Raw genomic sequence first — 15,265 nt, forward strand, 5'->3', positions numbered from 1 at the left:
GAATTCCTAAACAATGTAATTTCTGTATTACTGCATCATTTTTTTTATAAATCTATGTGTCTTTCCCAAGAAAAAAAACCCATTTGTCTTCTAAAGCAGAAAATGAGAGAAAGGAAGGACTCCCACTGTGAAAACATCGAAATCCACAATGCTCTCTCTCCCTTGTCCAGAAATAACTAGAGATTGAACCAATTTAATTCAATGCAATGATCTTGTACCTAGAACCAACCAAGTACATACTGCTTTATTTTGTAAGTGCAAGTCATGAATATGGAGTAAATTACTGAATTCATGTTTTCAATATTCAAGCAGTACAACATAGAACTATTTCTAAATATTAGAATTAATTTGAAAAAACTAAAAACCACCATACCTATCTCCTGCAGTAAGAGCTGCCAGTTTCTCTTCACCAGCTTGAGGTTCTGAATCATCATCAAGAATTCTTTGCATCTGCTGTTCAATTTCGCGAGGTTTCAACAGTCTACCATCGTGGTACAGCCATACTTTAAAGTAACGGCCCTTATGATATACAACAATGTGTTTGCTGTCTTTCACATGCTGAAGAGTATCTAGAATTGCAATCACTTATGTGAAAAAAAAGCTTAAGTCTCAAAACATTAATGCAACAGCTCTATGCTAACCAAATGCCTGCATACCAGTTAGTAACATCTTATTTATTTTAAAAAAAAAGTAATAGTGTGGAATAAAATGCTCCCTAGTGTTATCTCAGCACAGAGATTTCTGCATGAAAGTCAAATACCCAGATTTTATAACCATTTGCATACACAGCAACACCAGTTTCAACACTTGAGTCCAATATTAAGCAATTAAATGTCCATTTCTGTATCTGAAAAGGGATTGCTACTAGTGTATTCTGATTAAGCAGTCAGCAAAAGAACATGCTAGGTATGTCTGAGGAAAGGTACTTTTAAGTCAGCTGTATTCAAGTGCTACACAACTCACAGTACAAACCGTGGGGTCTTAAGAGAGCACAAATTTGGTACCACAAGGTAACAGGAATAAGCCCGAAGGCACTGTACCAAATCACAGATGAAAGTTTCTATAGTAGCCAGAAAAAGCCCTCAGTTGATTAAAACTGATAAGTGAATTCCTTCAGTACCACAAGGAACTGTTATATTTCTATACATCTGAAAATATGTATTACTGTGACTGTGAAGAAAGATTATATCAAAAACAATGTCTGACCCTAAAAGTCATGGTTCTGAGAGATCCGAGTCTGGAAAAATTTAGGATGAACTGATGCAGATCTTTGGAGGCTACCTTGGGAAGAAAACCATGACGAACCTTTAGGGATACATTACTTTTAGGAAAATAACACCATATGGAGAAGAATCAGTCTGAAGATCTTTGATGATGTACTTACTGACCATAACAAAATTATGATCTTTTTATGCTGAGATACAACAACAAACTATTTAAAGGTTTTCCATTCACTAAGCTGAAATGCTTTTATGTCTAATGAATGCATACAATGAAAGTAAATGTACACCTACAGTGAGAAAGTGTATATGAACTGTGACTTACAGATATAGTTAATTTTTTTTGACTGAGCCAACATGATTGCTTGTGATCATGCAAACACATCCTTAGTTGCCCACAATAAGCAGAATTTGCAGGAACAAACTAGGTGAAAATGACGCTACTGTAAGTCAATGGGTACGCTCCTCTACTCAACGTTAAATCTGAAAACTTAGTTACTCATAGTGTAGGATTATCAGACCATTGCTGGGAGTTAGGGCAGGGCAAACAAAACCCAGGATGTACATTTTCTTAACGTGTTAAAGAAAGTTTTAGACACAGTCCTTATTAGAGGCAATTACACTCAGCTAATGTCTTATAGTAACAGTGCTGTTGAAAACCTAGACAGGACTAAGATTGTACCTGCCTCCAAAACAGGTAAACAACTAGCATTAAGCATATATTCATATTGACAACACATTGGGATGTTGTTGCGTATCATAGGCTGAAAGGAGAAAGGGAAAGTCAAGCAAGCAAAAGATTTTTAAGAGGTTGAGATAACTGAACACAACTTTTACAAAGATAAAAACATGGATATTGAATGATCCTGAAAGAGTAGAATAAAGTAAAGGTTATTTCTCAATTAAAAACACAGGGCAGACAGTCTCTTGAGGTCGGCTTTTAATTTAAGTAAAGGAAAAGAAAAAGCACTGAATAAGTTTCAAAGTCAGCATAGAAGGAAAAACATCTACACACTCCATAGCAATTCATTACTTCCTGAATATCAGGAAAAAACATTAGTGTGTCCTTGTGTCTCTTAGATCCTAATTTGGAAAAACAGGATTTTAGCAAAAAATACCCGTAAACCTGAATTCCATTAAAATATTTATTCTCCTTGGCTGGCCCTACTTACCAGATTCCTCTCCTGGGATACGAGAGGTATTAAACATCCGTTCCCACTGAGCTGAGCAGAGTGGAACAGTAGATCCCATAAGAAGAATCTGCGCCACAAATGTACATAAAAATGTGATTTTGCACATACAATTAACAAATTAAAAAGGAAATTAAAACCAGAATCTGGTTAAAGACAAGCTGAAGAACAGTAAGAATTAAAATAAATCAACTAAGGTGGGTTTTTTCCCCCCCCTATTCATTGTCTTTCTTTAAATTACATGTGGAAGGTTCCACTGACATTCCAGTAGCTGTGGTTTTTTTCCCCTCCTACCAAAATCCACCCTTCAGGAGGAACGAATGAAGCTATTTAGCTGAAATCCAAAGAGCTCTCAATGGCAGGTCAGCTGCAAAACTTGCACATGTGTAATTTACTTAACCCTTTAATTTCTTCTTTTAAAGCTGTTTCTGGCTATGTAGGAACAAAAGTTTGGATTTCTCAGATTTGTAGTTACATGCAACTAATCACATCCCTGCAATGGCCTTCAACAAAACTACTATCGTTCCCGCAATATTTGTTCACTATAACACACAGCCACTGGACAGAACAGAAATTCCGAATAGGATTCACCTTACTTATCTTTACTACCTAAAAATTAGTGTAGCACAGGATTTTATCATTATACTGCCACGAGCCCACTCCTGGCCTCAAGGACCAGTCCTTTGTCCCAACCACCCCTCGTGCTCACATTACAGGATACCACAGACTTTTTAAACACAAGTGGCTCAGAAATACCATTACATGCTTAGCATATACCAATAAAATCCGTTATATGGAATATTTAACATATGCAGGTACAAGCCTATTTTGTCTTTTGGGCAAACACATACACTATTATCAAATAATGCAACCTGTTGGCGTAACAGAATCCCGTATTTTCTGCCCATGTGCAATTCAAGTGATAACCCAGTTATTTGGGACCATAACCATAGTTATACCTTACATGTAGTTCTGACAGCAAGACATTCCTCTCTCATTCTAAAAACCGATTAACTTCTTACAGGTTGTGCTTGAAAAAAAGATCAAAAGCCATTTAAACTGATTTACGTACTGGCTTGATTTCTTGTCTGTCCAGTTTTTTCCGGTAGAGCAGGATAGCATGGATAACATTACCAGCTCTAGCCGCCTGCAGTGTTGTGGGAGATAAATCAAGGAAGTCCTGTAAAGTACATAAGAATCATAAATCAATGATTACCAGACTGCATGTTTAAAAAAATACTGACAGAACTTCTCATCCATAATCTTGAAGTTTATTCTGGTCAATATAAAAAAGCCTTTAAAACATATCAAGTGTACTAATGTAGTGAGTTGATGTCTTAAGTTCTTCAACAGTCACACTCTCATTAAGCAGCATCAGTCCTAAAATGATATCTGATAACTGTTTAATCATTCCAGCAGAAAAGACAATGCTACTTAATATTCAAATCCAAGACAACCATATTTCCTGTTTTTGCTTTCAATTATAGAATCTTTTACAATTTTAGTTCCCATACAGACATCGGAATATGAGCACACATCTTGTTGAATTGTGTTCCCCATGAAGTTTTACATAGAGCTTTTGAAAGATTGCTTGTTGCAGTAAGCACAAATCTGTGTAAGTCATTACTGCATGAGTTCACCTAGGGGGCAGATGTGCTATATTTACTAAGATAGTACTGTACTTGAAGATGTTGGCTGCAGGTTATACTAGAAGAAAGAAAAACAAGGGTCACATACTGAGTAGTAATGGATTTCTAAACAGAAATATATCACAGAATAAGATAACTGGCAGAAATTTTACAGTGCTTCTTCGAAATATAAGGTGTTTATAGTATTTACCTACCATTGCAAAATAGTTACTATTAACCATAATTGGTCCACGTCCTCTAAGGTAGATATATTCTTCCCACCAATCACTAACCTGTAGCAGGAAAGAAAACAAAAGCAGTAAAATCTCATTAAGTTTGTGTTTTCTTTGTTAATGACTCCACAACATAAAATTTCATATAGAAGTAGGAAAGAAACTGTTAGCATGCTCTTCTAATTAAATAAAGACAAACTAAAAAAATATTTTGTTAAACTTCGGGGGAAAAAAAACAAAAAGGGGATCAAAGAGTTGAATTAAATTCAGCTGTATCTCTCTGATAAGCTTCTGAAGAAGTCAGCATCTTCAGCTAATACTTAAAATGTATAGAGTCTCCTGAAGCCTTTGCAAGGACACTGTAGCTCATCTTAGGCTACTGGGTATGGCCAGACAATCTGTTAAGAAGGAATTACATTACAGTTTGACTATGACATTGGGGTTCGTGTTTTATTTCTGGTAAAAGAAAACTTTATTGTTACAACTCATTATTTCTCTTCCATAATCTTTAGCTTATTTAATAAATTTATTTAATGAAGTTGCTAAATCACTCTTCTAAACTAGCTGGGTAAGCCAGGCCCATGATTGAGTTGCCAAGCTTAACAAGCAAATAAGCAGACCTCAAAAGCAATCATAACAGCAAAAGCTAGATCACCTTCTCCAGAATAACAAACACAAAATGAGGATATTTTTTCAAGTTCCATTCACCACACTGCATGTTTACCAAACCACAAAAATTATTCCTGTGCAAATCAGGTGGTCTCCAATGCACTTTACCAAAATATCAGGCAGTTTCAAATACCTTCTTCTACATTTAAGAAAGGATGAGGGCTAAGCCTAAAAAGGCAGCAGGGCAAAAGGCAAGAGTTACGTTCTTTGAATGATTGAGCCTCCTATTTATATACTCACATAGTTTGTAGCCCACCAGGATTTTAGCTTCAAATACCACTGAAGCCTTGGTCCCAAATTAAATGCAAAATCTTTGGCAAGACCCTCCATTCTTCTGAACTCTTCATCATCCATAAGTGGCCGAACTGATTCCAGATACTAGAATACCAGAAGAAGAAGCAGCATCACTACAGTAACTAAGAAGTCTTCTGCTTTGTGTAGAAGACATCACTACACTGTAGTGATGTCTTCTACACAAAGCAGAAGACAAAGAACAGTAGACAAAGATTATCCAGACTCAATTCATGAGGTTGCCGACACTCTATTGTTTGGGAGAGGGTATACTCTTATTTTACCATCTGCCTGCAAACTACAAAAACGAGATCTTTTTCCAAACATTTGTCAGCAAATCAAAAGTGGAAGAGGTTACTTTTCTAACTATATTTTACACTCAGAAGGGAAAGACATAATGCTCCTTCAGTATCAGGCAGAAACTTTTTTTTAATCTGTAAAAATGAAGCTTTCGGTTTCTGTGACATACTGCCCTATTTTCACACTTTGCTGTAAGGTTTTGTGTCATAAAACATATATTCATATGTTCAAGTTGAGGAAGATAAAACTGGTATGTTTCAAAAGTCCTGGAAATCACACTTTGTTGCCTATATTTTTATCAGACATTCAATATTAATTATGCCAGCTTCAAACTGTCACTAGTATCAGTGGTTTGTCATAGCTTGTATTTTAATTTCTATGCAGAAATTTTAATCCATTATAACAGATTATTGCCACCATGCTATACTTCTATAAGACCTGGCAAAAAAAGTCTAGAAGGACATCTAAATTTGGACTCAATGTTACTTAAAAAATATAATGAATGTACACACCCTATTGACTGTGTCTTTAACAGCTGGAACTGGCAGTCGTGGTAAAGATGTCTGGAAACTGTATAACATGGGTTTACGTCCTGAGAAGAGTTTTACAAGTGCCTGAATAAAAACAAACAATTACATTCCTCAAATTATTAGGTTCAACAAAAGACAAATAACAGCGTAATAAAGCATAATGTAACTCAGTTCTTTCCATTGGTAAACTATGCTGTAATAATTTAGCAAACTATAATATTAATCACTGTTTCACAAATAAAAGAGGCATTGACATTAATATCCTAAGGGTTAAACAACATGAAGGTGGAAGAGAGAGAGATGGTCCTTCCTGACTTTCCAGACAATCTTCTGTCCATTAGGCAATATTGTTGTTTATGAATAACACAGCTTGATCTCAACAGAAAATACAGAGCTACTTAGCAGTTATTGCCTTCGTACTTTTCCCTCTGTAAAGATTAAAAAACAATAATAATAAAAAAAAAATCAAGCCTACCAGTTATCTTTTACTATATAACAAATACTGCAAAAATATCCATATTATGCTTTAGAACTGGAACACTATCAAGCCCGTCACACAGCAAAGGACCTTAGATCACTATAGCCACCTTTAAAAATAATAATTATGCTTTAGAATCATGGTTTATTTTATTTCCAAGGTTATAGCTCGACATCAATAATAGCACTGATGTTGCAGGGAGCTTCTTCAAGCATGAGTCAAACTCAAGTAGTCTACTACATGATTTGAACACACCAAGCTGTGCAAGCATGCCAGTGTTATACTGTGTACTTGTGTGACAAAAAAATCCAATGAAACGAAAAAAGCCAGATGACAGTTCCCATTTAGCTTTAGGTATTACAGCATCTCCCGTTTTCTATGGGAGACCGAACTCAGAAGCAGCATTTCTGTCTATGACTACTACTCAGTTGGTGACACACACTAGGGTGAAAGTATAAAACATGCGACTTCTAGGCTACACACATGAAAGGATTTTGACATTATGACCCTATTTCAGCACAAAAGCAAGGCTAAGTATTATACAAACAATCCAACGGCATCTTTACTGTCAAAGTCCAATCTTGGTCCAATATACTATACCATATATTACATATAGGCCAATAGACTAAAGACAGAAGAAAACATGACAAAACTTAAATGTAGAGGTTTTCTATTCTTTCCTCAGCACATCTAGAGGATGTGGGTTTAGGCAGCACAAAATTATTAAGAATTGCAGAGTATTGCCAGCAAAGATCTCTGCATGAGCGAGTTGTCAGATGTACATGAATGTACCACAGCAATCAGTCTCATAAAACCTAGTTGTGCTTCGTGACAAAATAAACTTGAAGACAGAAAATGCAGCTCAGCTTTTCATCAGAAAACTCTAATTCCATACTTGGAGACAATATTATTTCAGAACTCTTAAGCCACAGAGGCTGAAATTATCTTCAAGTAGAGAGTACATGCTCAACTGATAAAACCAGTAAACACATTTCACAGTATTTTATCTCTAAGTAAACTTGTATTGAATTTATAACTGAGACTATCAAAGTGATCTGACAGACACACATAATACCTGATTTCATATGCAGACACAGCAATCTCATTCTAGCATGTGTTGTATCTGTACACAGATTATTAATAATTATTTTTAACTCATGTTTAAAAACTGCAACTGATACTTGGATTTTTCCCTTATACTGGTAGAGTAAATTTGAGTTTTAATGAATGTGTTTAATGTTCTAAAGTGACATCAGATTTCCAACCAGCCTGAAAATCACTTTGTATTGTGACTGAAATCAGAGCTCAGTTTTTTGATCTGTATGACTATTTGAACAGAAGACAGTATATTGATGATAGCATTTTTCATGCTGTTAGTCAGCATGAAAAACAGCTAAGATAAAAACCCTCACACAATAGGAAAACCCCTCCAGAAATTTACACAGTATTGAAGGATAATATAAACCTAGAAAGCTAAGGTAGTTGGTACTGTTTTACTAGGGAAACTATGGTTCTCTTTTGCTGGGACTAGCTAAAAAAAGAGTAAGGTATTAAAATAGAGCTTCCTATTAAGTATAGATGACACTATTTGGCATACACTTTTATAGTGATCTGTATTTTAGAACATATAATATGCAACAAAAACCATATGCAATGCGTAACACATTTATAAAATATTACACACAACAAAGCATGGTAAGTAGCATTCTAGTTCATACCATTTAAGGTTGATAAGGCAATACTAACAGCTTTAAAGTATTTATCTGGTAGGACATGCTGAAAACCCAGACAGCTACAGCTTCAAGCAATTGACAGAAAGCCTTACCATTCAGAGCCTGTACTGTACAAATTCGAGTCATGAGGCCCCTGATACCGCTTCCAGGAGAAAATATAAATTAGAAATGTCATTTGTAACAGATGAACATGAAATTCGCTTTTAGTGTACCATTCTGGATTCCTGCTCTTGAACATATTTCACAATAAATCATTAACACATCAGTAAATTCTTGAGGTGGCAAAATTTATTGTTGTAGTTATTAAGTTATTTCTACAATACTTGCAAAAGTGACTTGACAACTGAGTTCAAATAACAAAAACATACTTCATCTCTTGTAGCACCTCTATGTAAATTTGCTCATTTTATACCTATCACATCCTTCAAGGATCCTTTTCCAAAGCACAACAATAATCAACAGGAGCCAGGTTACTCTCGCCTTATCCTTATGTGAAAACTGCACGACCAGCCACCTACCTCATGCTTTTTCTCCAACTCATTTTGGAGGTATACCACTAAATCAACTGAAAGGACATTCAGTATTATTTTCTTCAAGCATAAGATTAATTTTAGAATGGATAACTAGACATCCTAACATTTCAACAAATAATTAGCGTAGCATTTTCTGAGGAGTATAAAATTCTTTGCTGCTGCAGCCTAAGTTCTTTAAGCCGTACTTGCACGGAGATAATGTATTTAAGTCACACAGTCCTGAGGCACTGGCAAATTTAGAAGACATTCTTGAAGTGTTTACTCTTCCTTCTACAAAGCTATCCTTAATAGTTCATAGCATCAGAAAGTTGACAGTAATTAGTAGAAATATTTACCGAACAGTTTCCCGTTCCATGAAACAGAAAACGCAAGCAAACAAGACCCCACAACATTTTCTCTTTTAGGGCTTTGAATACAGATCAGATAGAAATTAAGAAGCAACAGAAAGACAATATATATCCTTACCATCCAAAGCTTCGTGCCTGCAGATAGTTTCCCATGTTCAGCGAACATCCAACCATGATAGGAAAGCAGCATTTTCAGAGAGTAGCGCATTGTGACAATAAGGGCAACCCAAAGCCCTGTGCCAAAAAGTATTCCACTCACGATGTTCTGTGTTTGGTTTGACATATAGCCACTATTTATTAAAAAAAAAAAAAAGCCAGCATATGCCAGTTAATGTCAGTTTAAAGTTCTACAGTTTAAGTTCTATACTGTAAACCTAAGTCTAATGGTACTACAGGCAGGTACTACACAAGCTTGATGCCTCTTTATCCATTTTCATAAATTCTTTTCCAAACACCCTCTCAAACAATATCAAAGGCCACAGAAGCCGACAATGTGCTTCCCAAATACTCAGAAAGCAACGTAGCAGGTAGGCTGTTAAATCAGTATTATTTCATACCCTCACACAACTGCTTATTTGGCTTACTCTGTCACAAACACCATATTTAAAACCTGATACTTTAAAAGGATTAGCTCTAAGAGTAGCTACAAATAAAATCAATTTCCTTCAGAGAAACAGTAACTTTTCAGCCTACTTACGTTGTATCAAGTGTTCGGTTGATTTTAGCTATTATTCCTAAAGAAGGATCAATTTTGGCATACATTGTTGACATCACGCCCACAACTACAATAAGCCAGCTAGATGGGCTAGCAGGATAAACGCCAGTGATAATTCCATTCTGTAAAGAAAAGCCTTCACATAATTTTTTCATACCAAAGCGGTTGACTTCATATTACCATGGAAAGAAACAAAAAAATCAACACATTTAAGTCATATAGTTTTAAGCAAAAACTGAAGATGACCCAGCATTTTTACATATGCTTAACTGAGGAGTAAGGAATGGATTTAGTTAACTTTCACTGCTACAGAAAATTGTCACAATGATGAAGAATGAAAGGAACTTTTAAGTTCTTTTGTAGAAAAGACTGATCCTGCTGCAAGTCTTCAGTAAAGACACTGAAATTAGCAAACAACTTTGGAACAAATTACACTTCAATAAGTCCTACATACACTGAGGCAGGCCTCTCTAAAGGAGCAAATGGTAAAAATGTTCTACTGAAGAAGACACTAAAAACCAAAATCAAGTTTTTTATATAATTTAAACAGTCCTTTCTCATGACTTAATAAGATAGCCTGTAGCTCATCTAGTTTGCCACTAATAAAGAAAATACTTACAATTTATAATTCCATGAAAAAACCAAATTCACAACAACCCATACCAAACACCTCATCAGAAACATTACTACTTAGAATGACTTATACAAGATAGATGTTCAGGTAACTTTTTGAAAACAGCAAACATTCTCCTTAATTAGAAAATTTAATTTTGTTGAAGAATACATAAAACCAACAGGGTAGTGTTGTACCTCTAAGTGACAGGACACTAAAAAAAAAATCACAGCAAGTTGTATTTCTGACTCACGCTAAAAGGCTACCCAATTCCATGATGTATTATGATTATAATGAAATAAATTAAAGCTACTGTTGATTTTTACACCGGTTTAATCTTGTTTCCATAAAATAAATCAAAAAGATGTACCCTTTCAGTCTTTACAACATCACTCAGTGCTGTCTTCCTCAGTATTCCTTGTCTTCACTAAAACTCACACAAGTCTTTTACAGTAAGGAACTTTATTTACCATAAAGGCAAAAAAAAAAAAAGTATTGCCTAAACAAATATTCAACAATAAAACAATAAAATATAAAATAAAACAATAAAACATAAAATAACCCTCAAGTGTGGTGGACTTCACTAACTTAAAATACCTTGAATCTGATGAACTTTTTCTTCCATGAATGGATACCAGATAGATAAATTTGTTTGAGTGCCTCATGGCTCATTCGCAGGTCAATCCCATCTGGAGTTACGGTAAATTGAAAAGCAACTGCTTGATGAGCTTCTGCCATTTTCAGAGAGAGATCTGTCAAAAAGCAAAGTTAAAAAATTACTTATTTTTTGTCTAAGGGAACTAGGACCTAGTCCACTTCTAATGAGATATCTTCTACAGAGTAACCTGGGAAATATTTCTAAGTATGCCATATTTGCATACAGTACTTGCGTTTTCCCTTCAGGCTATGCTTGCACTTCAGTCTGAGTGTCTGGTATGTTAAATTAAGGTCCCTCTTCTAACCACAACAGGCGAAAAACAGAAGCAAAATGGTCTCATATAACGCAGGCCTTTGGGCAGGATTGCAACAAGCTGAATATTTTGCATGTATGCAACATATAAAAATTCAGAGCAGAGCAGAAAATTAAACCCATAATATCATGAAAAAGCACATTGCAGGTACATAGAATTTCACTCTAACAATAAAGAGGATTCAGAAAATGTTTTTTCACGATTTTGAAACAAAAGGTATTTGAGTCGAGTTGTAAAAACCAAATAACTATCAGAAAAAAAAAATCACATAAGCAAATCTGAAATTAAGAAGAAATTTAACTGAACAGCGCTCAATTTAGCTACCCAAACATATCAAAAACAGTGCCAATACAGACAAAAGAACATTATAATGGGCAGGCATAACAGGCTCAAATAAAACCCACTGAAAGTTAAAACAGAAATGTAACCATGATACTGTTTACATACTTATATCTCAACTCTGTCTGAGCATCCAGTCAATTTGAATTGAACTGCATGCTCTTATTTATCAGCTCATCTTCATAGCTTCTTTCTTTCCATAACCAGTGCTTTTACATAAATATCCTGCAAGTTATCCTTACTCATCAATAATTCAGAATAATGTTCTTTGAGGACTTACAATCAGAGCAATGACTTTTGCGAACAGGCTCTATGTATAACACCAACATGGTCCAAACTACACATTCCTGAGGAGGTCATTGTTATTACAGAGTCTTTTGTATACAGCACCTATTTATTAGCTTAGCAAAACTTCCATGCATAACCCTAAAACCAACACTCTCTCAGAAGTATGGCAAGAAGGTAGAGAAATCCATAATCCCATCTGTAGACCAGGATTCAAGAGCAAGTTTTAATTTCATGGTTTTACTGGTATAAAACAGCACATTATTAATACCAAGTGTTTTAAGGTGACATGGGCAATTCTATTTAAGCAAAATCAAAAGAAAGTACAACTACTTCATGCATCTTGAATCCTAAAGGCTGAAATTCATATTTCTTTTGCAAACTTGAAGCTTAGATTTTATAATTAAGCTTAAATTCCTGTAGATATTCACCATATGTTGAACGGCCAACCAGTGTAGTTCAGCTAGGCACATCAAAAGTAGTTTATTATGACTATAGAGCATGTCCTCTAGCCTGCAAATATTCTACTGTGTAAGTCATCTGGAGCACAAAGAAGGTGTGCAAATGTGTATGAGTAGATAAATAGGGAATGTGAGCACTGGGAATGCTGCAGTAATAATAGGCTTAGGAAATAAATACACAATGTAGAAAGAGAAGAAGCATTAGGCAAAGATGAACAACATAAGCACTGTTGTGCAAGACCTAGTAAAGCTGCTGCCCACTAGGTAGTGACTGCAGTACTGAAAGTGTCTATGCCTAGACCATCCTGCAGTGATTGACCTCTGCAATACAACTACTGCTGCAGTGGCCAATGGTAATAACAGATCTCTCAAATCCACCAGCCACTGCAAAAGTTTTAGAAGATTTCTGTGTGAATCAGGATTCTGAGTTTCCAGAAGGGTAGCTAAAGCTCACAGTGTCATATAGATAGTAAGCAATTTGATTTATGCATTTGGAGTGCCTGACTAGGACAAGAAGGAAACCAAATCAGCTTTGAACATTAGTTTCAAAACACAGAATCACAAAATGATTTGGGCTGGAAGGAACCTTAAAGACCATTCAGTTCCAACCCTTCTGCCATGGGCAGGGACACCTTCCACCAGCTCATGTTCAAAGCCTCATTCCAACCCTGCCTTGAACGCTTTCAGGGATGGAGCACCCATAACTTCTCTGGGACAACCTGTCCAGATCATTACCACCTTCATGGAAAAAAATCTCCTCCCAATATCTAATCTCTCTACTCTTTCAGCTTGAAAGCATTACCCCTCATACTACCATTTCACCCACTGATAAAAAGCCCCTCCCCAGCTTTTCTGTAGGCTCCCTTTAAGTACTGGAAGGCTGCTAGAAGGTCTCCCGGGAGCCTTCTCTTCTCCAGGCTAAACAAGCTGAACTCTCTCAGCCTGTCTTCATACGGAAGGTGCTCCATTCCTCTGATAATCTTCGTGGCCCTCCTCTGGACTCACTCTAACAGATCCATGTCATTCCTGGACAAACCTTTAAGACAAGCCCTGTATGGCCAAGTAACAACTGCAATTTGTAATACCTAATGACTCCATCACTAACAGCTGATTATTCATAGGGGCCCTACTGTACAAGTATCAGGAAGGTCAAGTCAACTGTCCATTCAAATAATTCATTCAAATAAATAGTGAATTTATTCATTCAAATAAATACTGAATTCAAATTCGCTATTTATTCAAATAAACAGAATCACCAGTTCAACATTGAGACCAAAGCTGCAACAGAGCAATAAAACAGCAGTAGGCAGCACTAATAAGGGTTTGCAAAAGGGGAAAGCTCTCTTGCAAAAATTAGGAATCCGCCATATGTTTAGCAGTACTATTAAGACTGGGATGAATAAAAAACACAACAAAACCAACCATATCACCACACAGAGAAACAGGCACCTGGGTTTATCTCAAGAAGGGCCAACAGGTTATCCAAATCACTCACAAAATTTTGTGTTCTGGAATGCCAGTGTCAAACCAACTGGTTTCTATTACACTTCAACTCCCCTGTGACTTTTCAACCCAAGAATTTGTAACTATCCTCCTCTCAGTTTCTGAAGAGAAAGAATTTCGGGAACCCTTTTAGGCATGTTTCTACCATCTAAAGCAGAAAAAGATCATAAATAGCATTAACCATAAACAGTCAAACCAATATTTTAATGAATTAAAACTTGGCATGATTATAAAGTTAAATAAGCTTCAATAAGGACAATATGCCTTATTCAAAAATGAAGAAATATTAATTTGTCAAGCACTTACCCCAAGTCAAGTAAAAAGCCTGAAAACAAAGACAAATCTAGTTCTAGGAATACATAACTTGACCCTAAGATGTGAAACAATCAAAAGGCTTGTTTCTTTTCATATCCTTTTCCTTTACTTCAGAAAACCTTAAGAAGCCGGGACACCAAATACTTCCTGAAGCCCCTTTCTTTGAACACTTATTTTCCTCCTTGAAAACGAATTTAATCATAAGCTGCTGTACTATTCCCCTCCTCTGCATTCCTCTGCTGTCACATGCTTGCCAGCAAAGTAGGTAAAAGGGCACAGGCCAGAGGAGCATGCGTTAGACTTATTAGCAAGTCAAGCTTATATTAGTCAGGCAGCACCCACATCAATCAGCTAACCAACACTGGAACAATAACTTCGTCTAACTTCAGGCACTTTGGTCAGCAAAATATTTCTGTACTGCATATACTAATTAACCTCATTCCCAACAGAGTGCCAAAACTCAGAGCTTTTGACTTTCTTGACAGTTTGGCCAAGTCTTACAGGGAAAAGAAAAAAAAAAAAAAAAGAAAACAATAATTTTAAAAGTAATCCAAAATAACTGTTTTTACTCGTTTCAGTAATTCTTAAAAGAACACACTTGCCCCTTAAAATCTGGTTTGGGTTTTTTTTGGCTTGTAATTAAAAGAGAAAGTTGCCTGCTCCCTACTCTTTTCTGGGCTTACTTAAATTCAAACATGCTGCAACGGCTGCAGATGTTTCTCCTCTTTTCATACCCCTGCTTGAGCCAATAAAAACTTACCACATTTTTTTTCCATTGTTTTAAATAAGTACTGCTAAGTTGAATGTCACTTTTAAGACAAGAAAACATACAGTATACCAGAAGGCCTAAGCCCTGATACACTCAATGGTCTGAAAAACCATACTGCTATGCCTACTATGCATAAAGCTTC

General features: G+C 35.9%; 1 protein-coding gene across 7 annotated transcripts in view; it reads right to left on the reverse strand.

The window, feature by feature from the left end:
- The window catches only part of CPT1A (carnitine palmitoyltransferase 1A), a 42,132-nt gene that overhangs the window by 17,399 nt on the left and 9,468 nt on the right, over nt 1-15,265 (reverse strand). For 5 of the 7 annotated variants that reach the window (XM_054068889.1, XM_054068892.1, XM_054068890.1 and 2 more), the window contains 9 exons: nt 11,078-11,232; nt 9,850-9,989; nt 9,271-9,442; nt 6,044-6,145; nt 5,181-5,318; nt 4,254-4,331; nt 3,483-3,590; nt 2,393-2,480; nt 374-569 (listed from right to left, as the gene is read on the reverse strand). In XM_054068889.1, the coding sequence (XP_053924864.1) occupies nt 374-569; nt 2,393-2,480; nt 3,483-3,590; nt 4,254-4,331; nt 5,181-5,318; nt 6,044-6,145; nt 9,271-9,442; nt 9,850-9,989; nt 11,078-11,218 (1,163 nt within the window). In that variant the 5' untranslated portion in view covers nt 11,219-11,232. Of the gene's footprint in view, nt 1-373; nt 570-2,392; nt 2,481-3,482; nt 3,591-4,253; nt 4,332-5,180; nt 5,319-6,043; nt 6,146-8,364; nt 8,415-9,270; nt 9,443-9,849; nt 9,990-11,077; nt 11,233-14,345; nt 14,521-15,265 lie in introns of those variants that run through there. The other 2 variants (XM_054068893.1, XM_054068895.1) reach the window with 2 other exon arrangements.

The sequence above is a fragment of the Cuculus canorus genome, chromosome 5 (assembly GCF_017976375.1).
Source record: "Cuculus canorus isolate bCucCan1 chromosome 5, bCucCan1.pri, whole genome shotgun sequence".
NCBI classification, from domain to species: domain Eukaryota; kingdom Metazoa; phylum Chordata; class Aves; order Cuculiformes; family Cuculidae; genus Cuculus; species Cuculus canorus.